At 43.0% G+C, this 25,627-nt stretch overlaps 1 protein-coding gene across 1 annotated transcript in view; it reads left to right on the top strand.

Moving 5' to 3' along the window:
- The window catches only part of Acoxl (acyl-CoA oxidase like), a 286,003-nt gene that overhangs the window by 90,261 nt on the left and 170,115 nt on the right, over positions 1-25,627 (top strand). Inside the window, 1 exon segment of the mRNA XM_076833499.2 lies at positions 17,043-17,159. Coding sequence (XP_076689614.1) covers positions 17,043-17,159 — 117 coding nt within the window.

The raw sequence follows: 25,627 nt of genomic DNA, 5'->3' as shown, positions 1-25,627 counted from the left end.
ACAGGAGTGAAGCACACACATTTATATAAGGGTTCCATGACATGGGAGCCCTTATAAGGAAGCAAGGACCCAGAGAAGTGGCAAAACCCAGATGCTCTCTGGTGCTAGGGAGAGCAACGAGAGGCAAGGGTGGAAGTCAGGCTATGTGGGAGCTAAAGGAGATAAGAGTCGTTTTAATGACATCGTTTGTACAGAATTCCCTTGGCTGTGAGTTCCTGTTGGAGAACGATTCCTTTCTTTTGTACAGGGAGGGCATCTTTCACAGGGGAATGTTTATCTCTGTTTTGAGGAAGAAAGAGGAGATTGGGTAGCCCTTGTTGCATCTACTGTTTTTTTCAAGTGTCTTTTGTTCAAAATAATCCTTTTTCCAAGGTGTTATATTTTGGGGTTGCATAGGATGCCACCTTTCAGCACTGACATAAAACAAGCTCCACGAGGTGTTAGTAAGTAAAATAAATAGATAAAATACGACACGGAATAGTGGGGACTGTTTGTGTGAAGAGAAAGATGGGTAGATACATGTGCACAGGTGCACACAGAGGGGACACATGGGCTGTCTGGTAAGACACAAAAGAGACTGGCACCTGTGGTTATCTGTACAGGTAGGCTGTGTGTGGGAGGAGGATATCGTTTGTTTCGATAGGAATTTTAAACCATTTGCATAAATTTTACTTTAATTCTAAAAACAAATTTTAACCATGATTGGCCACATTGGTCTGCCATTTTCTCTCACGGCCCCTCCCTGGGATTCATAGCACCCTTCCCCAGGGCCTGCGCTTCCCCTGAGATCCTTCTCAAGGCCAGGTTTCAGCACTGGATTGGAGGGAGTCTTGCAGAAGAATTCTGTTGCCATCTCAGATTACTGTCCCCTCTCTGGGCCTAGAGTCATCCCTTTCCTTTGCTGTTCAGCTATCAGTGATATTTATTGAGCTCCTGCTGCAGCCCAGACCCATTTCCTGAAGACTGCTTTTTGGCTACTATTTCTTACACTTGTTCCTGAAATCTGCCATTCTTGTGCTGGCTTCCCCTCTGACATATCCATATGGCCTGCCAGTGCACTGCCCCAGAATTTTTTTCAGTGATTCCTGACCCTCGATCCTAAGGATACTGTTTTGTGAGAGGTGTGTAAGATGCAGCGTAGTGAGCACTGGTGGGTGTTCCTGGGTTTCTGTTTATGTCTCCCCTGGCAGGTGATCTGCCCCCACCTGTTTCAGATGATCTGGGATGGGTAAACTTTGGTCCAAAAGAAAAACTGTTGAATTCACTAGAATGCTTTGAATTTTCAGATCTTATTGTTGTGAGGAGTAGAAATTGGCTTCTTTAAAAAAAAAAAAAATCTAAATGCTTTTGTGTAGGATGAGTCCAATGTGGCCAATCATGGTTAAAAATGCAAAATTGTTTTTTGCATTAAAGTAAAGCATGCAAATGGTTTAAAATTCATATCAAAAACCACAGGGCACTGGTTTTCAGGTCATCTGCGTCCTGTGATCATGTTTCCACCTCTCCATGAAAAAGAAGTAAAAAAAACCTCAACTCTGGCCCCAGCCTTGTGCCCACCTCTCAGGGAAGGGAACCTCAGCGAGACATAGTCGCTCAGCATTACGGGATGGCCAGAGGACATTTCTAGTATTGCAATCTGGAGAAATAATTTACAGTTACTTTCAAAGTGTGAGTTGCCTTTCTAGTTTGGGTAGGAAGCCCAGGATTCTCCTTTTGGATAGTATCCAAAATTTTCTCTTTCTTTCTTTTTCATAATGAGAAGCTTTGCTCCCTTGCTTGCTGACAGAGGAGGGTGTGTATTTACCTCTCCTTATAGGCACACGAAATTCCCAATGTTCATTTGAAGAGAAAGACAATTATTTGAATAATCTGAATAAATAAATATTTTAAGTGATTCCTACAAGACTTTACCTGCTGATAAATATTTAGTGTACTTTTAATGATTAGGCTGCATCTGTTTTCTCTCTTTTGTAGTCTGGGATTTTATAGTCAATAAAGTCTTAGACATTTGCTTCCTGTCAGAGATAATGGCCTCATGGCTGACCCACCTCCAACCCTCTCCCTGGGTATTTGCCAGCGGGTCCGATATCACCACACAGTCACTCAGCAGAGGGCTAGAGGGGATGGGATGTGTTGAGGACCAAGTTCCAGCATGATGGTGGCTTATCTTGGGAACTCCAGCAAATGAGTTAGCTTGGCTGGGGTTTGGTTTCTTCCAGAAATCTGAGTTTACTAATACCTCCCTGGAAGGATTATTTTGCAGATTAGTGTTCATGACTGGTGTGAATACACAATTATATAGTCGATCCATAAAGTCTCATTTTTCTTTCTTTACCCCACATACGCTTACATGTAAGAGCGCAATAATAAGCAGAACCTCCAACACCCCTCCCTTCCCAGACCCCAAGAAAAAAATCTAAGGACCACAGACTAATGGGGCCAAGGTTCTGATAGGGCCCCACAACAAAGTCTTCCTGATTTATTGGCCTTCTTTGACCTCATGGTAGAGCCAGAAGTTGTTCTGATTTGGGCAAACCTTCAATCCCTCTTCCTCCCCGTTTTCTTGGTTGGTGATTAGCGACAGTCACGGCCACACCTGCAGGACAGGGAGGAAGCGCAATGATCTCATCTGAACTTAAGTTCCTTTTGTGGTTTGCTTATGAGGAGCAAATTATAGATTCAAATTATAATGGAACTTGAAGGAAGTTTTTAGTATCTGGGGGAAAACTGTGACAGAAGGTGCCATTTAAAACTTATGAATAATGTACAAGCAAAAGGAGATTCATAGTTACAAGAACAAACCTGTCTATCTAAAGAGAAATGTAGTGAAGCCCAAAGATGCCAGCCCGGTAGCTTTCGTTCAACAAATTAGCTTAATACCAAAGCTAAATTTAGAATACCTTCTGCATGGAGTGCTTCTGAAGCGGGTTATGTCTTCCATTTTATCATCAAAATGAACATCTGGGGACATTTTAATTGCTATTTTGCACTCGATTCTATAGAATCTTCAAGCAGCCTGTGCTTTTGCCACCTGGCTGCACAGACTGGCTACATGTCTAGGCAGAGATGTGGACGTGCTTATCAGCTCGGCGAGCTTCCTCTGTGGAGACCGAAAGCCCAAGAGGATGTAAAACTGCCCCAACTAATTGTTTTTCCTTTCCTTCTTTTTTTTTTTTTTTTTTTTTTTTTGCACCAGGGACTGAACCCAAGGACACTCAACCACTGAGCCACATCCCCAGCCCTATTTTTTTTTTTATTTTGAGACAGGGTCTCTCTAAGTTGCTTAGGACCTTGCTAAGTTGCTGTGGCTGGCTTTGAACTTGCGATCCTCCTGCCTCAGCCTCCTGTCAACTGTTTTTTAAATAAGATGTATTGAGATGTGAGCACATGCTATAACATTTGCCCACATAATGTCTCCAATGCATTACAGCATATATTTTAATATATTCAGCAAGTCGTGTCACTACCACTGTGATCTAATTTTACAACACTTTTGTCAAGCCCCAAAGAAACTCCAAACCCATTAGTAGTCACTGCAATTGCCTCTCTTCTTCAGCCTTATGCAAGAACTGATTTTTCTGTTTGTATAAATTTGCTGATTCAGGCATTTTGTTGTAAAAATCATGTAATATATGGCCTTTCATGACTGATGTCATTCACTCAGCCTACCATCTTCCAGATTCATGCATGATTTAGTATACATTACACCCTCATTCCCTTTTATGTTCCAAATAATATTCTTTGTATGGATATACTACATTTTATTTATCCATTCATCATTGAGGGGCATTGGATTGCTTCTACTTTTTGGCTATGGTGAGTGATGTTCCCATAAATAGGCATCAGGTTTTTGTGTGATGTATGTTTTTTGTTCTTCTATCTTGTAGTGACGTGGCTGGGTTATATGGTAACTGTGTGTTCAATATATTTTGAGGAACAACCAAACTGTTTTACAGCTAATTGTATTTCCCTAACAATCACTGGACATTTATCAATATATCACTAAATAATGATATATTGAACATTTTATGGGCTTATTAACCATTTGCATATCTTTTTTGGATAAATTGCTACTCACATCCCTTACTTGTTTAAAAAATTGGGCAATTGATCTTTTTTTTTAGTGAATTACATGAGTTCTTTATATGCTCTGGATACTATTCCTTTATCAGAGATACTATTTGCAAATATTTCTTCTTATTCTGTGGGTCATCTTTGACTCTGTTTGATGGTGTACTTTTGAAGCACAAAATTCTTAATTTGATGTGGTCCATTTTATTTCTTAAGAATCTACTCCCTCAATCAGAATCATGATTTACTCCTGTGCTTTTTTTTCCCTAAGAGTGTTATAATTTCAGCTCTTAGATTTAGATCTATGATCCATTTTAAGTTGATTGGAGTGAGGGAAGGCTCCGACTTCATTCTTTTGCATGTGGATATTCAGTTGTCCCAGCAACATTAATTGAAAAGATTGTTCTTTTGCTATTGATTTGTCTTGGCACCATTTTTTGAAGAATTGATGAGCCATAAGTGTAAAGATTTACTACTTCTGGACTCTTAATTCTACTCCACTGATCTATATGTCTGTCCCATGCCAGTACCACACTGGCTTGATTACTACTGCTATATAGTTAATTTTCAGATTGGGAAGCATGAGTTTTCCAACATTATTCTTCTTTTTGCAGATTGTTTGGCTATTCTTGGTCCCTCCTATTTTATGTTAATTTGGAACATCTTGTCAGTTTCTGAAAAATAAGGCATCTTGGGTTCTGATAGGGATCGCATTGAATCTGTAGGTTAGCCTGGGCAGTGTTACTGGTATTTTTTTAATATTAAATCTTCCAACTCACAAACATGAGATGTCTTTCCACTTATTTAGATCTTCTTTAATTTCTTTCAATAATATTTTGTAGTTTTTAGTGAACAAGTCATGCACTTGTTTTGTTCAATTTATTCTTGTGTGTTTTATGATATTATAAGTGGATTTATTTTTTCATTTCACTTTGTAGTTGTTCATTTTCAGCATAAAATTAATTATGCTGAAATTTTTCTATATTGATCTGATATCATGCAACCTTGCTAAATTTGTCTATTCATTCTAACATTCCCTTGGAATTTTCTATATATAAGATCACATTATCTGAAAATAGTGTCAGCTTTCTGAATACCTAAATAATAATTATAGAATGCTCCTTTTTATCTCTAGTAACTTTTCTGTCTCTAAGTCTATTTTATCTGATACTAGTATATTTACTCCAGATCCCGTGGTTGCTGTTTATAAGATACATCTTTTCCCAACATTTCACTACTTACTAATTTCTTTGTATCTTTGAATTCAAATCTGTGTGGTATAGAGAGAATACAGTTGAATCCTGTTTTAAAATCTGCTATGGCAGCCGGGCACAGTGGTGCATGCCTGTAATCCCAGCAGCTCGGGAGGCAGAGGTAGGAAGATTGTGAGTTCAAAGCCAGCTCCAGCAACCTAGCAAGATCCTAAGCAACTCAGTGAGACCCTGTCTCTAAATAAAATACAAAATAGGGCTGGGGATGTGGCTAAGTGGTCAAGTGTCCTGAGTTCAATCCCTGGTATAAAAAAAAAAAAAAAACTAGGATGACAATCTCTGTCTTTTTATTGGATGCTTAATCCATTCAATTTTCATTTTATTCCTGATGAAGTTGGATTTACATTTTCCTTTTTGTTTGTACATCATATGTAGACTTTGTTCTTCTATTTTTTTGGCTGCTTTCTTTTGTATTTTCCAGCATAATACTTTGATTCTTTTAAATGATTTTAAAGCTATATTTTTTGTTTTATTAGTGGTTGTTCTAAGGCATATGATATTCATATTAACTTATTAGAACCTACTTTGCATTTACACTAACTAAATCCCAATCAAATATAAAAACTCAACTGTTCCTCCCACTCTACCTCTGTCCACTCTTTCCATTTTTGTACTATTATTTTTACACATATTCCATATTACATCTATAGATGTTGCAAACATGACAATATATTTTATAATTATTATTTTATATAATTTCATCTCTTTTTAGAAGAGGAGAAATGACAGCAAGTATATATTTATAGGGTTTTTTAAAATAACCTGTTATTTACCATTTCTGGTTCTCCTAAATTCTTCCTGTGGACTTGCATTACAAACTGGTGTCAGTCATTTCCTTGCTCACATGTAGCTTTGTTCCTACCCACTTTTGTGCAGTTATTGTCAAATATGTTACATTTTTATGTTATGGGCCGCAATACAATTATAATTATATTACTCTATGCAAATAATTTTATGTTAAAAATCAGTTAGAAGAAGAAAGGAATGTACAATCATACTGTCTTATATAATTGCTGACATGATTATTTTACTGGTGCTCTGTTTTTTGTACACTTCAATTGCTATAATAGTTTGCTTTCAGTCTAAAGAATTTCCTGTTGTATGTTCCATGAGTCTGCTATTAATTATGCAATTAATATCTTGTTTCTGTTTACTTGAGAATATCATTATTTTTAAATTTTGAAATGCAGTCTTGTTGTCTGCTTGTTTTTCCAGCACTCTCCTGTGTTGGGCTGATTCTGATGAAAACTCAGTCGTCAGTCTTACTGGTATTCCCTTGTCTGGGATGAGTCCTTTCTCTTTTACTGTGTCCAGATTTTCTCTTTGTCTTTGGTGTCAGCCTTTCTCCTGTGTCTGGGTATGGATTTCTTTATGCTTTTTACACTTGAGCTCACTGAGCTTCTTGGATGTTTTTCATCAGATTTGTGAAATTTTAAGTCATTTTTTCCCCATTTTTTGCTCCTTCTTCTCCTTCAGTTCTTTTTGGTATTCCTGGTTTTGTATGTGGGTAAGCTTCCTGGGTCTCATTACTCTGAGGTTCTGTTTCTTCTTTCTGTTTTTCTCTCTTTTTCAGATTGCATTAATCTCTACTGATTTATGTTCAAATTCACTCATTTCTTCAAGCAGTTCAAATCTACCAGGGAGCTTCTCCCATGGAATTTTTTCATTTCGTTTTTATTTTTCAACTTCAGAATTGCCATTTGTTTATAATTGTAATCTGCTTATTGGCACTATTTATTTGATTAAACATTGGCATCAGACATACTTTACCTCTTTAAACACAAATTCCTTTAATTTTTTAATATACTTTTAATAAATGCCTTATTTTTGCTTACTAAGTCCACTATTTAAATTGCCTCAATGATAATTTTTATTGCTGAAGAAGTAGGAACAGAGTCCAATTCATTTTATAAAGCTGGTCATATCATGATTCCCGAACCAAATAAAGATAATATAATAAACAGAAATTACAGAACAATATCTCTCATGAATGAAGACACAAAAATATTTTTTTTAAATCAGAAAATAGAATTTAGCAATATAACAAAAGAATTATACATTATGATCAAGTGGGACTATTTCCAGGGCTGCAAAGTTTGTTTAAAATTAAAGAATTAATCAAGATACCCTACCATATCAACAATCTAAAAAAGAATTCTATCAATTGATACTGAAAAGTCATTTGGAAACTTCAACATATTTTCATGGTAAAAAAAAAAATCTCATTTAAATAGAAGAGAGGAATACTTCCATCTTGATGAAGAGAATCTACAAAAAAATATACAGCCAATATTATACTTTGGTGAAATACTGAATGTTGTCCTCTAACATAAGGAATATGGCAAGTATATACACTCTTGCCAATATTATTCAATATATTGGTAAAAGTTAAGCTGGTGCTCTAAGATAAGAAAAGGAAATTAAAAGCATATAGTTTTGGAAACAAGTAATAACACAGTACTTAGAATGATATGATTATTTACATAGAAAGTACTGTCATGTGTAACTAATGAAAACAAATAAAAAATTGGAAAAAAAATGACCAATGTGATTCTGCAACCTGTACACTCAGAAAAATGAGAAATTATATCCCATCTGGTTCAAATGTATGATATGTCAAGGTCATTGTACTGTCATGTGTAACTAATTAAAACAAATTTAAAAAATTAAAGAAAAAAGAAAATTTCAAAACTTCTATTAAAAAGTCCTGGAACTAAGAAGTGAGTTCAGCAAGGTCAGAAGATACAAAATACACATACAAAGATCAATTTTATTTCTGTACACTACAGTAAACACATGGATACTGGGATTAAAATATAATACCATATATGTCACGCACTGCTTAATAGGGACCCAGTCTGAGAAATGTATCATTAAGCAATTTTGCCACTGTGAAAATATCACAGCGTGTACTTATAAAAGCTAAGCTATGACATCACTAGGCAATGGAATCTTTTGGGATCACCATGAGGTATGACCTAGACCTTATTATATGGTATTTGACTTAAAAATTGCTCATAAAATTGAAATACTTAGGGTGCAAATTGAACCAAATACATGTGGGGTTTACATGCTGGAAACTACCAAAAAAGTCAAAAAAGACCTCAATAAATAGAGAAGTATCTCATGTTCGTGGATCTGAAGACCTTGCTGTTGCTTCTGGAGCCTCTGGACCCTCGTTACCTTGAAATCTGGAGATGAGAAGGGGAGTGGGGACACCAGCTACCCTTCCAGCATCTCAGGACATCCTCGCTGCCAAAAATAACCTCCAGCCAGGCAGAAGAATGGGGACAAGCACACACTCTGGAGTGCTTCATTACGTGGCCGTCATCTCCTGGTGGTCAGTATTGGTAAAGGGAGACCTGGAGATGTTGGGGTGCAGCCTTTGTTGCCTGCCTCCCACTGGCCACACTCAGGTCAGGATTGCTCTCTTTAAGATGGTAACAGGCTCTAGCCACTGACTGAGCACCCAGGATGTATCAGGCATTGCCCCTGCCATGGGACATCAGAGAAAGAGGACACACAGCCTGGCGCCCCAAGGGTTGACCCTCGGGCTTCCTCACTCTCATGGCTGAGGTGCTCCTGCAAGATCCCTGATGGACAGCGTCTCTGTCCATATGTAATTTTTTTTTAAGATGTGAAAATAACTCAACAGTGAAATCATTAGCCCACCCCAGGCAGCCTCAGCTATAATTTATGGCTCCACATCTCCCGCTGTTGTAATTTTGTATTCATTAGGACGCAATTTTTTTTTTTCAAGAAAAACTTCAAAGAATCACAGTTCTGTTGATTAACATTAGCCATTATGTCACTCACAGAAATTGCTAAGCCTGTAATTCTGAAAAGTAAAGTAATTTCTCTTGTGTGGGAACCAATTGAATGGCATTCAGGCCCCTCTCTGGGTTCAGCTGATGGCTCTAGAAAGAGCCTGCTGCTTCTGTGGGAGACTCTGACCACAGCACCTTCTTTGGCTGTGTTTTGCCCATCCTGTCTGCACCAGGAATTTGGGGAGAAGATCAGTTGGTGTTTTCGGGTACGTAATGGGGCAAGTGTTGTCAGAGAGCTTTCCAGCACACAGGGGTATGGCGGGGGGTACACAGAGGGCTGTGAGGGTATGCACTCGATGCATGCACATGCGTCGCTTCTAACACACAGACAGCTTCTTCTCTGAGCCATTTTATTATCTTTAAGTTGTGGGATTTAAATTGAAGGACTTTTCTCTTCACCTCAAATCTCTTTACAGCAGTTTTAGTGAGGCAGAGTAAGTTAGTGGTTTGTTTGAGTTAAAGGGAAGAAAAAGACTGCTTTGGGAAAAATTTACAGAGGTTTTTCTTGATCAAGAATGAGTGGAATAGCGGGTGATCTTACAGCCTCAGGGGCCATGGTGCTGACTCTGGTGATAACATCTGCTGTGCCTCGGACACCTGCTACCTGTCAGCATGGTGCCACCTCACTTAGCACACACTGATGATCAGCCCCAGTTTAGGGTTGAGGATTCTGAGGCTCAGAGAGTTCATGTAACTTGCCCAAGACAGCACACTGGCAGGTGCCAGAGCCTGGATGCAAACCAGACATATCTGATCCCAAGCCTGGGCTTCTCACCACTCTGTCTTCTGCCTCCTCTCCTGGGCTGCATGTGGGGACACAGCCACTTGGTCTCTGGATGTGCTCCCATGGGCAGCACAAGGCACCAGAACAGGACAAGAACAAACTCAGTAGCCAGACAGCCAGATTCCTGGGTGTTTGTTTTCAAGAGGTTTGAACCAAAACTTGATGGATCAGACCCCTCTTGTTTGTAGAGCTGAATCCTCAAAGAAGAACCTGGAATTGGCCAACCTCAGAAGCAGGGTGACCCTGCTGGTCCTTGCCAGCCAGGATTATGACGTCAGTCAGAAACGACCTGCTCAGAAGAAACGTGGCCCCAGTGTGCAGGTTTATTCTGCTCGGCGTTGTCTCCTGCCTGAAGGGCCTCTAGTGTCTCCTTTGGGGTCATCTCTCAGCTGGTGGGAGGAAGAGGCCTGACCCTGACCAGCCGTGATCTGCAGCCTGCTCCAGCCTGCCCTGCTCTTCCAGTGCTGGTGGGTGCGGAAGTCAGTCTTGGATAATGGAGGGTCAGTTGCTTCCAGACACTGGCCACAACTTCAGACCCATGGGTTTCTTGTTGGGGAGGGTCTTTTGTTCCTTGGCTTTTGATCTGATGTGATCTTTGGGAAAGGAAAGAAAAGAGTGAATGAATGGTGGGCAAAGAGGTGCCCTCGGGCCAGGACAGCGTGGTCTCCCTGTCTGTGTTTGCAGGCTTGTGGGGACCACCCGCTCTCCATGTAGGCTTTTGGACACTGACATCACAGCAATGGACCCTCATTTCTTTCTGATCTGAATTAGTCACATGTTAAAAAAAATTTTCACTGTCATTGATCTCATCATAATCATCTCTTTTAGACTTTGCTGGCTTTATTATTGATAGACTGTTAGGGTTGGCAGAAAAAGTACTCAGAAGGAGTGAATGTTATTTGCTGGAATTTTGAGAACTCTCTTCTTTGGAGTCAGTTTGCATGTTTAGTCACATCAAGACCACCATGAGAGCAGGGTTTATCTATATCCCCCCACACTCGCACACATGCACGGCTTTCACCTCCTCTACAGACAGACCCAGAGTTGCCCTCTGGAAGAGCGACAGCTACAGACTAGTGGGGATGGCCTGCCGAACCTGATGTCTTAGTGCAAGATGGCTCAGAGCCCAACGGGCACATCCCGAAACATTGCACCGTTAATGCACAAACACAAAAGCATGACTTTTGTGCGCACTATCCCTTTCACAATCCCAAGGTTGACCCTAAGGTAGGATGGATTGGGGTGACAAGTGATGGGACTGAGAGTTGGGGTGTCTGGCTTCTAAACATTTTTAATAATAAGAAGCCAGGAATTTTTACACCCTGACTGGCCATTTGGATCCAATCTGCTGGGTCCAGTCCGTGGCATTTAAGTGTCCTGCTTTGTAAAATATTTGCCCTTTGAGTTTCTATGTCCAGGAGTGCCTCAGAGGAGGAGGAGAAACAGGAAGAGATGGGTTGTGGCCTCATTGAGAGATTGAAGCCTCTCTGTGGGGGCCAGTGGGGAAAGGGTTCAGGGGTCAGCCTGGGCCTTCAAGGTTCCCCTGAACCTAGTCTGCATCTAGGTCATTAGAAAGGGAAGGTGGCCGTAAAGAACGTGGCCTGGGCCCAGGAAGGAACTCAGCTTTTGTCAGAAGGGCTCAGCACCTTGACAGTGAAGGGGGATCCCAGGATTATCTGAGACCAGCCTGAGCACCTCAAGATGTCTCAGGGCCAAGGGCAGAGGCCACATGCCTCTCCTTCCACGTGACGGGATGCTGTTCGCAGCAGCCTGATGCAATGATGCCGCAGAGCGGGAAACATGGGAAGCAATTATCTTTTTAGTAGGTCACTGGCTTCCTTTGGGAGAAGAGACCAGAGGGAAAGCTGGGAAGGCGGGCATTGCGGTCCCCCAGAGGCTGTGCCTGCGGTAGCTGTCTTGGTGATTAACAGCCGTGTCACTTTCCACGAATGTTGCTTTAAGCAGCCGTGTTCAAAATTGAGTGGGAATGAAATAAAACAACCCAAAATAAATGCTTCCTCTATTCCTTAGGAGTTGCTGGAACCCAGAAATAGCTCTTTAAATCTGTAATTTTAAATGGCACCATGCATAGCACTCTCTAAGCTCCGGATTTATTTTCGCAGAGATATCATTGCGTGTACAATGTCCTGTTTTTTGTTTTTAAAGGACCATGAAAAAAATGAGCTAAGTGACTCTGGGCTCTTTCAGGAGTGGGTGCGGGGAGTGTGTTGGGTACTGAAGTAAAAATTATGTTTACAGAGAAAAATATAGCCTTTACATATATTTTTAAAGAAAAAATAGTAACCCAGTGGAGGAAAAGACCAGGAAGAATATTGTGTCCGTCTAGATCATAAACTGGAACAATAAAAACCTCTGGCAGGCAGTAATTGCTGGACAGCTGCAGGAGTACAGCTGTGCCCAGGGCAGCATGCCAGGTGCTGGCAACCAGAGGATGGGCCTGGCTGGCATGGCACCCAGCTCAGCCAACGGGTCCTGAGAGCATCCGTGAGAGGTGGCCGCAGAGTGGCAGGGCAGGTTCCTTCAGGCCAGGCCCTCTGAGTCTTGAAGTCCTCTCTCTCTGCTGCCTCTGCTGCAGCCAGGCTGCCAGCTTGGGGACTGACAGTGGCAGTCACAGGGCTGAACCTCTGGCTGCATCTCCAGGTGGGAAAAGGGTCATCAGCCTTTAGTGTCCCATTTCCCCCTGGAGAAGCCAGACAGAGAGGCATAGAAACTACTCAGTGCTTTGGAGACTGACAGCATCTTGGGCCAGAGGGAGGGAGGGAGGGAGTCAGGTGCTGCTTTCTTCTGCCCATCACTTCTTTCCTTCTGGTCCCTGGCAAGAAAGCCAGCAGTGGGGTGGGCTGCTGGCATTAGGCGAGGCTCCTTTTCTGCCTTCGTCCATCCCTGCCCTATACGCGCGCTGGTATTTACCCAGCACGTCAGATTTTATTTATTCATTTTTTCAAAACATCTAGTAACAAGCAAACATTCTAGGGGGAGGACGGGGGTGGAAGGAGGGGTGGGCGTGGACTGTGAGAAGGTAGAACAGCCGGCCTGCCCTCTCGCTTCCCATCTTTCCTGAGTGCTTACCCCCGTGCCTGAAGGTGAGCAGGCCTGCCGTCGGGGAGCTGTATGTTTTAAAATGTGGGTTTGCTATTGAGGTCACCAGCTCAGAAAAGGAGCCCTGTGGGGAAGACAGCTCTCTGCTCACACTTCAAGAGGAGGGGGTGCGCCATGCCTCGCAGGGGCTCCTGGGGAGCTGAAGGACTCAGGGAAGACAGGCCTGGGCCTTTACGGTGGTTCCTGCAGGGACCAGTGGGCCAGGTGGGCCGAACAGGTGAGGACTGCCCACTTTGGGTTGCCTGGCACCTGGCCCTGGGTGATGAGGGCTGGGCCACAGTGGCTTCGTGTGGGAACCTTATAGAGGAGGTGGTTGGGTGTGGGCTCTGGGTTCCTGAGCTTGCGTTTGAGAGACGTGCCCATAGAGCATCATTTGCTGCCTTTGGATTAGCTAGCTGTGACCCTTCCCAGGGTCAGCGAGGCCCCAGGCATGGAAGCATAGTGACCCAGGCTTCATTCAGGGCCACATGGTACCAGTCTGAAAGGACAAGGTGCTGGGCCTCGGGGAAGGGGTCACAGATGGAAGCTCAGGGCGTTCTGAGGAGAAGCTGCTTTTTGCTTTGATTGGGTTGGTTGGGTTTGATTTTTGAAGGGGCATGTCAAGGAAGGGAGCAGAATCAGGAGTCAGTGTGGGGAGGGAACCCAGAATGAGTCCCTTTAGACAGGTGGCAGTGAGAAGTGGGGCTGTCTGGGGCAGAGAGCCCTGTTCAGACAGAGGCCTGGGCTGGAGAGAGCACAGGGAGGGGCTTGTGGGAAGAGCAGCATCTCAAGGAAGGCTGGGTGGGCTCCCGGGCTGATGCCACGCGACTGGTCGGAGCCATTTTGCTCCCTCAGGAACCCCCAGGGAACTCGTGACCTGTGGAAAGCCTATGGCTGGCTGTATCATTGTCACAACATAACGCACAGGTCAGGATGCCAAAGCAAATTACTTTACATGAAAAAAAAGAAACCCATCCTGTGTTTCAAAAAAAGGTTGGAAACTCAGATTCCGTGGAAATCTCCTGACTTCTGTGCCGCTACCTGGGAACTCAGCAGAGGCGTAGCGTGTCTCCTCCCTGTTGGCACGAATCGAGCCACGCAAGGCCTGCCTCGTGGCCCCTCTGTAGGGGAAGTCTCTTTCTGCTCTGTCACCCCAGTGGAAGTGCAGGGGTTGAAGAGAAATGGGAACATGACAGTGTCTACCTGCGAGGTCCAGGGCAGATCCAGGTCCTGCGATGACCGGACAAGGCTCGTTGTCAGAGAAGTACCTGTTTGTTGAGGAACACCTTTGCACATTTATAGAGCCGGGGGCAGTTCAACAGAGCGGGGTATTGGCACAGGGCACTTTCTGACTGGTGGGTAAGGATCATGAGGGTCAGCAGGGCTCACCATTGGGCGGCACAGCCGGCAGGAGAGGACTGGCGTCTGAAGACCTTCCCTGAGGTCTTGAGGGAGACACTGCGTGTGCTTCATCTGCATTTCTTCATTCTCAAGGTTCATTCTTTCCTCCTTTTGTCTGCTATTGAGCGCCTACTGTGTGCCATGCCAAGACAGGTTTCACAGGCAGAAACTGAAAATTTGGTGGATGCTATTTAAAATTGTATGTTTGAAACGATTTTTAAGCAAATCCAAACCTAAAAGGTGTGATGATTAATCATTTCTTTTGCTGTCTCCATGTGATTAGAGTGCCCTGAAATGATCTTTTGGCTGCACACAGGAAATACTGGTGATTGACAGAGGGTGGGAGATTAGGCCATGTTCAAGGCTCCTGAGGCACATGCCACCTTGCCTGAGTCTTCTCTGTATCCTAGGCTGTGAGCTCAGTGGCTGACTACCTAGACCCTAATAGATGCTAACCCCTAGTACACTGCTGGACATGATAGATGCCAGCCCCTAGTATACTGCTGGACATAAAGCAGATACATAGATGTCCCCTGATAAAATTTTAGACACATCATTGATAAAGCCACTGTATAATCATAGCATTTAAAAGTAAAAGTTCAGACAGTGAAGAAAAATGTAATTTGTAAAATGACTGTATCAGACCGTTCCAGCTTCCGTAACAAAACAATAGACGTGTATTTCTGGTTCTGGAGGTTGGAAGCCTGAGATCAGATCTGGGGTCTTGGTTATGTTTCTCTTTCTGGCTTCTAGATGGTGCCTTCTTGCTGTGTCCTCACATGACCTTCCCTCAGTGCATAAGTGAGAAAGAGAGAGCTCTCCTCTTCATATAAGGCCACCGATCCTATTGGATTAGCACCACACCCCATGACTTCATTTAACCTTAATTACCTCCTAAAAATCCTATCTCCAAATAGTCACTTGGGGGTTAGGGCTTCAACATATGAATTTTGTGGGGACCCAAATTCAGTCCACAGCAATAACCTAGTATTATGATGGCACCATTATTGGATCTGTGATTTTTGTCTCTTTTCTGGTCTCACCGTGATCCAGAACCAGCTGAGAGCTTTCCTTATGGCCTGTCCAGCCTCTCATTTGGAGCCACGCCCTGCCGTGGTTGGGCATATGTAGGGACAGAGGGAAGGACATGGACCAGGGGCAGGGTGGGGTGGTATTCCTGGGACAGTCATCTGTGGGTGGTTAGATTGTGGAAAACAATCCTGTGCTCACAGTGTTTGCCAGCGGCTGCCCAGCGCATGCTTGCCATTTTGTCCTCACCACCTCACTCCCGGGGACATGGCCTATTGTTACTTCTAGATGCCTTCCGTGTGAGAGACATTAGGGTGCCTTTGTTTTGATTACAAATAAAGATGATATTAAAATATAAAATTATGTTTAAGAAAGCCTTTATGAAATAGAAAATTTTTAGAAAAAAATTGGTCTTTCCCTTTTCTTTTTGAGTGATTGATAGATATCTCCATCTAAGTGTGTCTGCAGCACAGGTGTGCTCTGGGCATTTGACAGTGGGCACTGTGTATGTGTGTGTACTCAGGTGTTTATATGTGCATGTATTGTGTCAAATGTCGTTCTTTAAGAAATCAACATCAGCAAGACATGGTGGTGCATGCCTGTAATTCCAGCAGCTCAGGAGGATGAGGCAGGAGGATTGCAAGTTCAAAGTAGCCTCAGCAGTTTAGCCAGGCCCTAAACAACTCAATGAGACCCTGTCTTTAAATAAAATATAAAAAAGGACTAGGATGTGGTTCAGTGTTTGAGTACCCCTGGGTTCAATCCCTGGTACACACACACACACACACTCAACATTAAACTTTGAACTGCTTGAAGTCAGAATGCTGCCAGACTCAGGACCATAGAGCACTGGCCTGCATGGGCAAAGGGAGACTGTGTAGCAGGCCTTGGCTCTTTGCCCGAAGTCTGCAGCTTCGGGCTTCTGCAAGGCTTGTCCCTGGCCATTGCCTGTGGGGACCATCCCAAGCCATCTTGTATGCTGCTCTGAGGAGAGCTTTGGTCCCCTGGACACAGCTGCCTCAGAGTGCAATGCAGCCTCTGTCCTCAAGGCACAACGGACTCGCAGAGGATGTGGAGGGGCCTTGCACATAGACCTGCAGGGGGGTGCTGAGGCACTGGGAATAATGACCCACCGTGAAACTGACGGGAGCATGAGGTTAATGTCACCCTCTGTTGAGGATGCCCTTTTGAAATATGTTCTGGGGTATGGCTCCTAGCCCATTAATGATACCACAAACATGGGAAAGCTGTATAATTAATGATCACAGGGCACGTGGAACTGCAAAATGTCATGTAAATGCTAAGGATAAAAATTACTGTGTATTAGATACATTCCTTTAAAATATTCCATGGTGGGAAGATTAATTTTCGAAGAGTCCAAGAGTTCCACCAGGCTTCCTTCAGAGTCTTGGGTGTCTTATTATTTGAACCCCTTTGAAGGAGACCCAGGTTTCTGTATTACGCACTGCTTGAAAACTAAGGGTGGGGAAGCAGATTTAGCTCTGGACATGAATTTGTCCACCACATTTTGATAAAAATTTGTCAATTGATTTTCTCTAGCCGGAGGCAGTTTGGGCCCAAAGCCAAGGAAGAGGTGAGGATCATCGAGCACCAAACACAGACGCTCCGGCTAATGCCTCACCTGGCCACAGTGCTGGCCCTGACCTTTACCAGCAGGTGAGATGGCCCTGGGGTTGGTTCTGTCCAGGCGAATGGGAGGCCCTGGTATTCATAAGCACTAAAAGGAGAGGCAGACACTGGGGTCATTTCCTAACCACGAGCCGGAAGGAGCCTGTGGTGCAAATCTGATGCCCAGGGTAAAGGTGGGAGAACAGCAGGGCACAGTGGCACTGCCTGTAATCCCAGCAGCTCAGGAGGATGAGGCAGGAGGATCACAAGTTTGAAGTCAGCCTCATACACTTAGTGAGGCCCTGAGCAATTTGGTGAGACCTTGTTTCAAAATAAAAAATAAAAAACAAAATGGGCTGGAGATATGGCTCAGTGGTTAAGCACCCCTAGATTCAATCCCCAGTAACAAAAATAACAATTAAATAGATAAATAAAATAAAAAATAAAAGGGAAAAACAACTGTCAGTTATCTATCAGACAAATGGAATCCAAGTGAATTTGGGAAAACCCAAACCAATGCTTCTTGCCAGTTTCTAAACATAACAGACTTGAACAGTTAAAATAGCTCTATGTTCTGATAAAAGTTCTAAATCAATAGTCAAGTTTTCTAAAGTAGGTCAAGGTGTGTGTGTTGGGGTGGGGGCGGAGAGGTGGGGTACCAAGGACAAGGGCAGTGCTGGTGCCTTCAGAGTGCAGGGGAATTCACATTTCACCCCAGGCTCTCCCCAGGAGCTTCTCAGCAGCTCCTCCTCAGAGCTGGGATGCTGCGGGGTGTCTGTGTGAGTATTGTCACTCCTGCACTGAAGGCTAGGAAATTCATGCTCTGCCTATGATCACAGGGCCCAGGAGTAGGTGGACTGGGAACAGGTCTCCAAACCTGGGTCCTTCCTCTGTGTTCCTCTTCTCTACATTTGCAATGCCGTGCTAATCATACTATGGCTCACTTAGAGTTGGCATGTGTTTGAAATTTACACACTGAGGAGTAACAGGTCCTGGGGTCTATAAGGTGGTGAAGGGAGGGACCTGCCACATCCACATGCTGCTTACTGGAGGGGTGAGGATGGGGGGGCTGCCCTCTGTTCCTGCTGCACAAGGCTGGAACAGATGCCAGCCCTGCGGGGTGTCCCAACAGCGAATCCTACAGACCCAGCTTCAGGCAGCAACAGGAAGGTGGAGCCACGCTACCTGGAAAAAATTTAAATTACTTGCATCCAACATTTGTTATTTAAAATATTTGGAGAGTTTTTGAAATTTGCATATAGTAAAATGCATGGGTTTTAGTGTATAGTTCAGTAAGTTTTGATAAAAATACATATTCATGTAGCAAACATTTCAATGTCACAAATAACAACCTTTGTTGCAAATATGCCACAATGGAACCCATTATTCTATATAATAAAAATGCATCTGGGCTGGAGATATGGCTCAAGTGGTAGCGCGCTCACCTGGCATGCGTGCGGCCCGGGTTCGATCCTCAGCACCACATACAAATAACAAAAATGTTGTGTCCACTGAAAAACTAAAAAATAAATATTAAAATTCTCTCTCTCTCTCTCTCTCTCTCCCTCTCTCTCTCTCTCTTAAAAAATGCATTAATAAAAAGAAATTATGATACATAGTGGAATATTACCAAGCCATAAAGAATGAAATCAGCCAGGCATGGTGGTGGTGCATGCCTATAATTCCAGCATCTTGGGAGACTGAGGCAGGAGGATTGAGAGTTCAAAGCCAGCCTTAGCAATGTAGAAAGGCCCTAAGCAACATAGTGAGGCCCTGTCTCTAAAAAAATATAAAAAGGACTAGGAATGTGGCTCAGTGGTTGAGCATCCCTGTGTGCAATTCCCAGTACCAAAAGAAGGAAGAGGAGGAAGTGGAAGGTGGGGGGAAGAGGGGAGAAGGAGAAGGGGGAGGGGGAGAGGGGAGGGGGAGAGGGGAGGGGGAGGGGAAAGAGGGGGAGGGGGAGGAGGAGATGATGATCATCCTGTCACTTGCAGCAAAGGCATAGAACTGGAGGATATCATATTAAGCTAAATAAGCCAGACACCGAAAGACAAATATCACGTGTTCTCTCTCATATGGGAACCTAAAAAAAAGTTGATGTCAAAGTAGGATAGTAAATGTGAGGGACTGGGAAGGGTTCTGGGGGAGGTGGGAGGAGGATGGAAGAAGGGTCAGATGGATACCAACACTGCAGGCTGCATGCACGCAAATATCACAGTGAATCCCATTAATGTGCAAAATTAATATGCACTAATAAAAATAGATATAAATAGAAAAGCATCAACATTTCCCTGGGAAAGCTCCTCAGGCTCTCACAGCCAGCTCCCACCTCACCACCAGCAGAGACAGCCAGCTCTCTTTCTTTCTTTCTTACTTTTTTTTTTTTTTTTGGCGGTGGTGGAGGTACTGGGGATTGAACTCAGGGGCACTAGGCCACTGAGCCACATCCCAGCCCTATTTTGCATTTTACTTAGAGACAGGGTCTCACTGCGTTGCTTAGCACCTTGCTTTTGCCGAGGCAAGACAAACAGCTTTCAGATTGCTCTCCCCCTAGCTTGGTGTGCCTCCTCTCACACGGCAGGTAAGTGGAATCATAGACCATATGCGTTTCCTTTGTTTTGGTGTCCCTCAATGTTCTTGATGGTTGGTTAATTTTTATTACTGAATAGGAACATTAAATGAACAAACCCCAACTGGCTTATCTGTTCTCCCCCTGATGGACCTGGGAGTGGCTTCCAGGATTTTATCAAGGATAAATAAGACACAGTGAATACTCTTGAACAAGTTTTTCATTTTTCTAAGGGTAAATACCTAGAGAGGACTTTCTGGGCAACTGAATAAGTTTATGTCCAACATTCTAAGAAATTGCTAGTTTTTCAGAAAGATAGTACACATTTCTGGTCTTTTACCCATTTCTAAATTGGGTTGTTTGTTTTCTTGTTGATGAACATGTAAGTTTTTCATATATCCAGCATTTGAGTTTCCAGTACAAATTTTCTAATAAATGTATTCAAATTGTTGCTTTTTAAAATTTAATTTCCAATTGTTTATGGACAGTGTATTAAAATACAAACTATTTTGTATATTGACCTTAAATCCTGCATTCTAACCAAATTCACTTATTAGATTTAGCATTTTCTTTGTGGACTCTAGGATTTTCTATATACACAATACATACGTAGGAATAAAGAGTTTCCTTCTTCCTGCCACTACTGATGCCTGTGAGTTTCTCCCTGCCTTAGTGGCCTGGCTAGCCCCCCACATTGCACTGAAGAGCCATGGTGAGGGCAGAGGAGCCTCCCCTGGCTGGGCTTGATCCTGGGGCTGCAGGCAGTATTTCTCCATCCGTACTGAGTGCTCACTGCAGGAGGTTTTTAGATGACCTTTAGTAGATGGAGCAATCCCCCTTCTAGTTGGATGAACATTTCGATCATGAATCTTGACAGCAGAATTTGTAAAATCAAAATGAAACAAACAAAAAAACCAACCTGACTTGCCTTGACATTGGGTTCTGTGGGTCTTCCGACTTTGCTCTTTTGCAGAACTGTTTTGCCTATTACAGTGCTTTTTGCCTTCACTTCTTGAGTGGTTTATTTATTTCACCTAACTGTTGAATCTATGGCCAGAGTACTGGGTGGCATTTTCCCGATCATCTTTTTACCATCTGTGGGGTCAGTAATGACTTTCCCTCTTTCAGTCCTGATACTTTGTGTCCCCTCCTTCATCAGTTTGGATAGAGGTTTATCGATCTTGTTGGGTTTTCAGTATTGAAGTGATTGTCATTTGTCTGGTTTAAATTTAATTGATACCTACTCCACTCTTTATGAATTCCCTTCTGCTTGCTGTAACTTTGCTGCCTCCCTCCCTGCCCCGCCCCCCGCCCTGTGAAAGTTTACATTACTGTGTTGAGACCTTTCTTCTTGCCTAATATAATCATTTAAGACTAAAACTTCCCTCTAAGCATTGCAGCTGCAGCCTGTTTTGATACGTTGTGTTTTCATTTAGTTAAAAATAGTTGAAAATTTTCCTTGAAACCTCCCCTTTGACCCATGGATTATTTAGAAGTGCTTTCATAGTCCAAGAACATCCTTGGTATGAGTTCTGTTCTTTGAAATTTATGGCGCTGTGTATATTTGTGGTGTGTGTAAAGTGTTCCACGTACACTTGAGAACAATGTGTGTTCTGTGGTCAAGAGAAGCATCTCGTCGCATCTGCCAGGTCCAGCTGGTGAACTGGGCTCTGCAGATTGAACGTCCTTTCCGATTTTCTGCCCACTTGTTCCCCGTGATCGAGAAGGCAGCTGACGTTGCCAACCAGGGTAAACTTGCCTGTTTCTCCTTTCATCTTTTTACCAGTTTTAACTCCAATTATTTTGGAGGTTGTTTTAAAAAAGAAGTTCTAGGTGCATGCACATGTAGGATTGTCATTCCTTCTTGGAATATTGACTGTTTGTCCTGATGTGATTCCTTTCTTCAGCCCCCAAAACATTCCTTGTCCTGAGGTCCGTTTTTGCATACAGCGTAGCCGCCCAGGGCTCTGGTTTAATGTGTTCGGGGCACTTTTTTCTTTACACTGTAGTTTAGCCGACCCTGTTTTTAAAGCAGTTTTCTTGTTAACAGCATATAATTGGGTCTTGCTTTTTATATCCAGTTTGTCAATCTCCAGCTTTTGACTGGTGTGTTTAGACCAATTGTACCTAAAGTGATTACTGATATGTTTGGATTCAAGTCTGTCCTACTATAATTGATGCTTATTTTTTCCATCTGTGTTTTTTATTTTTATTTTCTGCCTGCTCTTGGGTGAACAGAACGTTGTTTATTATTCCAATGTGTCATTTTTATTGACATATTATTTACACTTTTTAAAAAGCATGTTTTAATTATTGGCCCAGGATTTACGATATACATCTTTAATGAATCAGAGGCCATCTTCAAAAAACAGACGAATTCTCCTGTTGAGTAGGGCCCTTAAACAATGTATTCCCAAATCTCCTCCTGTCCTTCAAGCCATTGTTACCCCAGAACACATTGTTCCCCTTGGACACCCTACAAACTCTCAGTATGCTGCTGTTCTTTTTCTTTTCGATAATGGTGTCTTAAAGCAATTAAAATTAAGGAAAATTTTATTTTATTTTATTTCTTTCTTATTCCACTTCCAACACTGTTACTTCCTTTGCATAGACAAAGGTTCTAACTGATATCTGGTTTGCCTTTCGACATTTCTGTTAGCTTCTGACACGGAAAGGTCAACTGCCATGAATCCCTCTACTTCGTTTTTTGAGACGTCTGTTTCTCCTTCCCTCCATCCCTCCATCCCTCCATCCCTCCATTCTTTCTTCTCCTCTTCCTCTTTCTTTCTCTTGTTGAAGGACATGGCCAATGACACAGAATTCTGGGCTGTCTTCCTTGAGCACTTTAAAGCCTCCACTCTCCTCCTCCTTGATTCTTTAGTCCCTATGAGAACAGCCATCTTTCTTCCAGCTGTTTCTTTAGATGTAAATTTTCTTCCCACTCAAGCTGCTTTTAAGATTTTTCTTTTTTTTATTTTTAAAGTTTGCTTATGATGGTGTAGGTGTGGGGGGTTTTTTTTGTGTCTATAATGTTTGATGTTTGTTGAGCACTTGGAATTGGAGAGTTGAAATTTTCATAAAATTTCATTAAAATTTTTCTCCCCATTTCTTTCTTTTCTTTCTTTTGGATATGTGAGCATGCAAATGCTAAACCGCTTCATACTGCCCCACAGCTTACTGGAATTATGTTCTTGTTTTTCTGTCTCTCTTTTTAAAATCTCTCTCTATGCATTAATTTGGACAATGTTCATGTCTCTCTCCACAGGTTCTCTGTTCCTTCCTTATGCAATGTCCAATCTACTAAAACGTGTTCGTCACCCTTTGGAATTCAGTTCTCTAAGCCTTCCTGAAGTCTTCGCTGTGTGACAACTCTATAGGAAAATGATTTTACTTCATCCATTTTTTAGTGATATTATTGGAGGAAAAAACCTCTGGTATCCTTCTGTATCTGAACTGTGTGACATTTCTTCTGACCTCATCCACTCCACCTGAAGTTGTCATTAACTCTGGACAAAGCCTGCCTCTCCCCCTGTACCCCTGTGACCTCACCCTCCCAGCTCTGCTTCATCTGAGCCAGAGCTGACACATAGGTGTTTGTGGGTTTTTGTTGTTTTGTTGTTTTGGTTTTTCATTTTAGCAGTTCTCATAGATCTTATTCAATTCATATTGAATCCATCTGATGTGCTTGCCACAAAATAAAGACTCTTGTCACCCTCTCCCATTGGTTCTGATTCATCTGGGGTGGCCTCAGGAGTTGGGAGTGGGCATGTTTAAGTCCCGCTGCTAAGATTCTCCTAAACAGCCAGGGTTGAAAGCCATGAGGTCGTTTAAGGAGCTGCCTCATGTGACCTGCAAACTTTACAATCAGAAAAGAAGTGGCACTACTGAATTGTGATGAAAGTATAAGATGAATCCAAACAAACCTGAATTTTGAAATCAGAGAAATTTTTACATCCATAGAAAACAAAATTCCTGATTTTTGCCCAGTACAATTTGACACTATTAAGAAAAGGAAATAGCTCTTCACTTGTCAATTGAATATCTACAAACTTGTGTCAGTCGTTCCTAGATCCCATTACAATGGATCCCCTACACACGCCACATTTATAAATTCATTTGTATATCTTCACCTTTATGCATAACTGAAGTATCAACTGCATATATCAACATGTTTCCTTTTTCTGCATCTGTTTTTAAATTTTTTTAGCTAGATTTAAGCTTAATATTTCTTGATTTTATAAGAGCTACATTATTATTGTTATGAAATGAAAGTTTCTCTTGATTTTAGGGAGATGCCCTCTCCCCACAATTCCAAAATCAGACTGGTAGAGAGAGAACACATTTGTAGCTTTAGGTTTCAAGGAGAGAAAATAGAAGCAACTAATAGAAACTGATACAGATACCCCGGGGCCCTTGCTGTGTTGTGCGTAGGCCACCCTGTTGAACAGATATCAAGCCAATTGCTCCTGGACCTTCCTGGGTTCCATCTTATGGTTTGGATGTGAGATGTCCCCCAAAAGCTCATGTGTAAGACAACGCAAGAAGGTTTGGAGGAGAAATGATTGGATCATATCCTTAACCTAATCAGTGAGCAAATCCCTGATGGGATTAACAGAGTGGTAGCTGGAGGTGCATGGGGTGTGGCTGGAGGAGGTGGGCACTGGGGGCGTGGCTTTGGATCTGGTGAGCGAGTCTCTCTCCGCCTCTGATCATCATGTGAGCAGCTTCCCTCTGCCACCTCTTCTGCCATGGATGTCCAGCCTCACCTTGAGCCCCAAGGGATGAAGCCAGACTTCTATGGATGAGACCTCTGAAACTGAGCCCCTAAATAAACCTTCCCTCCTTCACAGTTGTTCTGATTGGGTCCTTTGGTCACATCAGTGAAAAAGCTGACACATCTCCTTTCCCCTCTGCTCTCTGGTGAGTTTGGGGTTCCCTTGATGACTCTCTCCTTCTTTCCCTCTCCTTCCCTTCTATCCCCGCATCGCAGCAGGGGTTCACTGCACTGAAGATCTGTCACAGGCCCCCAGGAAGGATGGCCCTGACCTAAGTGGAGGAGGAAGGATGAGGGAAAGGATGTCTGTGTGTTAAGACAAAGTGAAGTTTATGCTGATCACTCTGAGCAGATGGTGCCAGTGTGACAGTGAATCAAGGGCGCCGTGTTGTGCCTTGTGAGTGTGTGGAACTGTTTGTATCAACCAAAATAATAATAATATAACCGCCAAAAGCCCAGGGATAAGCTGGCTCTTTCTGCTACATGTGCTTTCTTATTTTTTCTAATTCATTGCTCCTACTGCCCCTCTTCCAGTTGTGAGGAAGGAGCTTAATCAAATTAGTTGTAACATGACAAAAAAAAGTGCCAACTACCTCTCCTCCCACACACGCCTTTTCTTTCTCTTTCTCCACAAAGTTTAGGAAACACTGGCCCTGGTACCATCTCCCTCTTGGCCATGGATGCATGCCTCCAGTCAGTCGGCTTCAGGTCTCAGTGTCTGGGAACCTTGAGGCTGACCAGTGAGAGGGTCCTTTGGTGTTTTGAGTCCTACTGAAGCACAAAGGCAGTTCAGATCTTTGAGAGCATAGATCTGCAGTTAGGAAACAGACCTCCAGCCAGGTTGGCCATGGGCCTTGCTTCATCTCCCGTTTCCTGTGACAATGACAGGAGTGGTCCCACTCCACAGTGGAAAGGCAGGTGACAGAGTGAGGTGGGATGACTTCCATCAATGCACATGTGTTGATGCATGTCCAGCTGTTGTGTGGTGCCCTGCTGATTGGGTTGCTGGGTAAAATCTAGACACCCAATTCAATTTCAATTTCAGATAACTAATGCAGCATGTTTTAGTCTAAGCACAGTATGTTTACACTAAGATGAATGCCTTGTTCACCTGAGATTCCAATTCCCCGGCATCCTCTGCTGCTGTGTGGGATCTGGCAGCTCACTTGCTAG

Source organism: Callospermophilus lateralis, chromosome 14, assembly GCF_048772815.1.
Source record: "Callospermophilus lateralis isolate mCalLat2 chromosome 14, mCalLat2.hap1, whole genome shotgun sequence".
Classification (NCBI taxonomy): Eukaryota; Metazoa; Chordata; class Mammalia; order Rodentia; family Sciuridae; genus Callospermophilus; species Callospermophilus lateralis.
The sequence above is the reverse complement of the archived record's forward strand: the minus strand, read 5'-3'. Positions and strand labels throughout refer to the sequence as shown.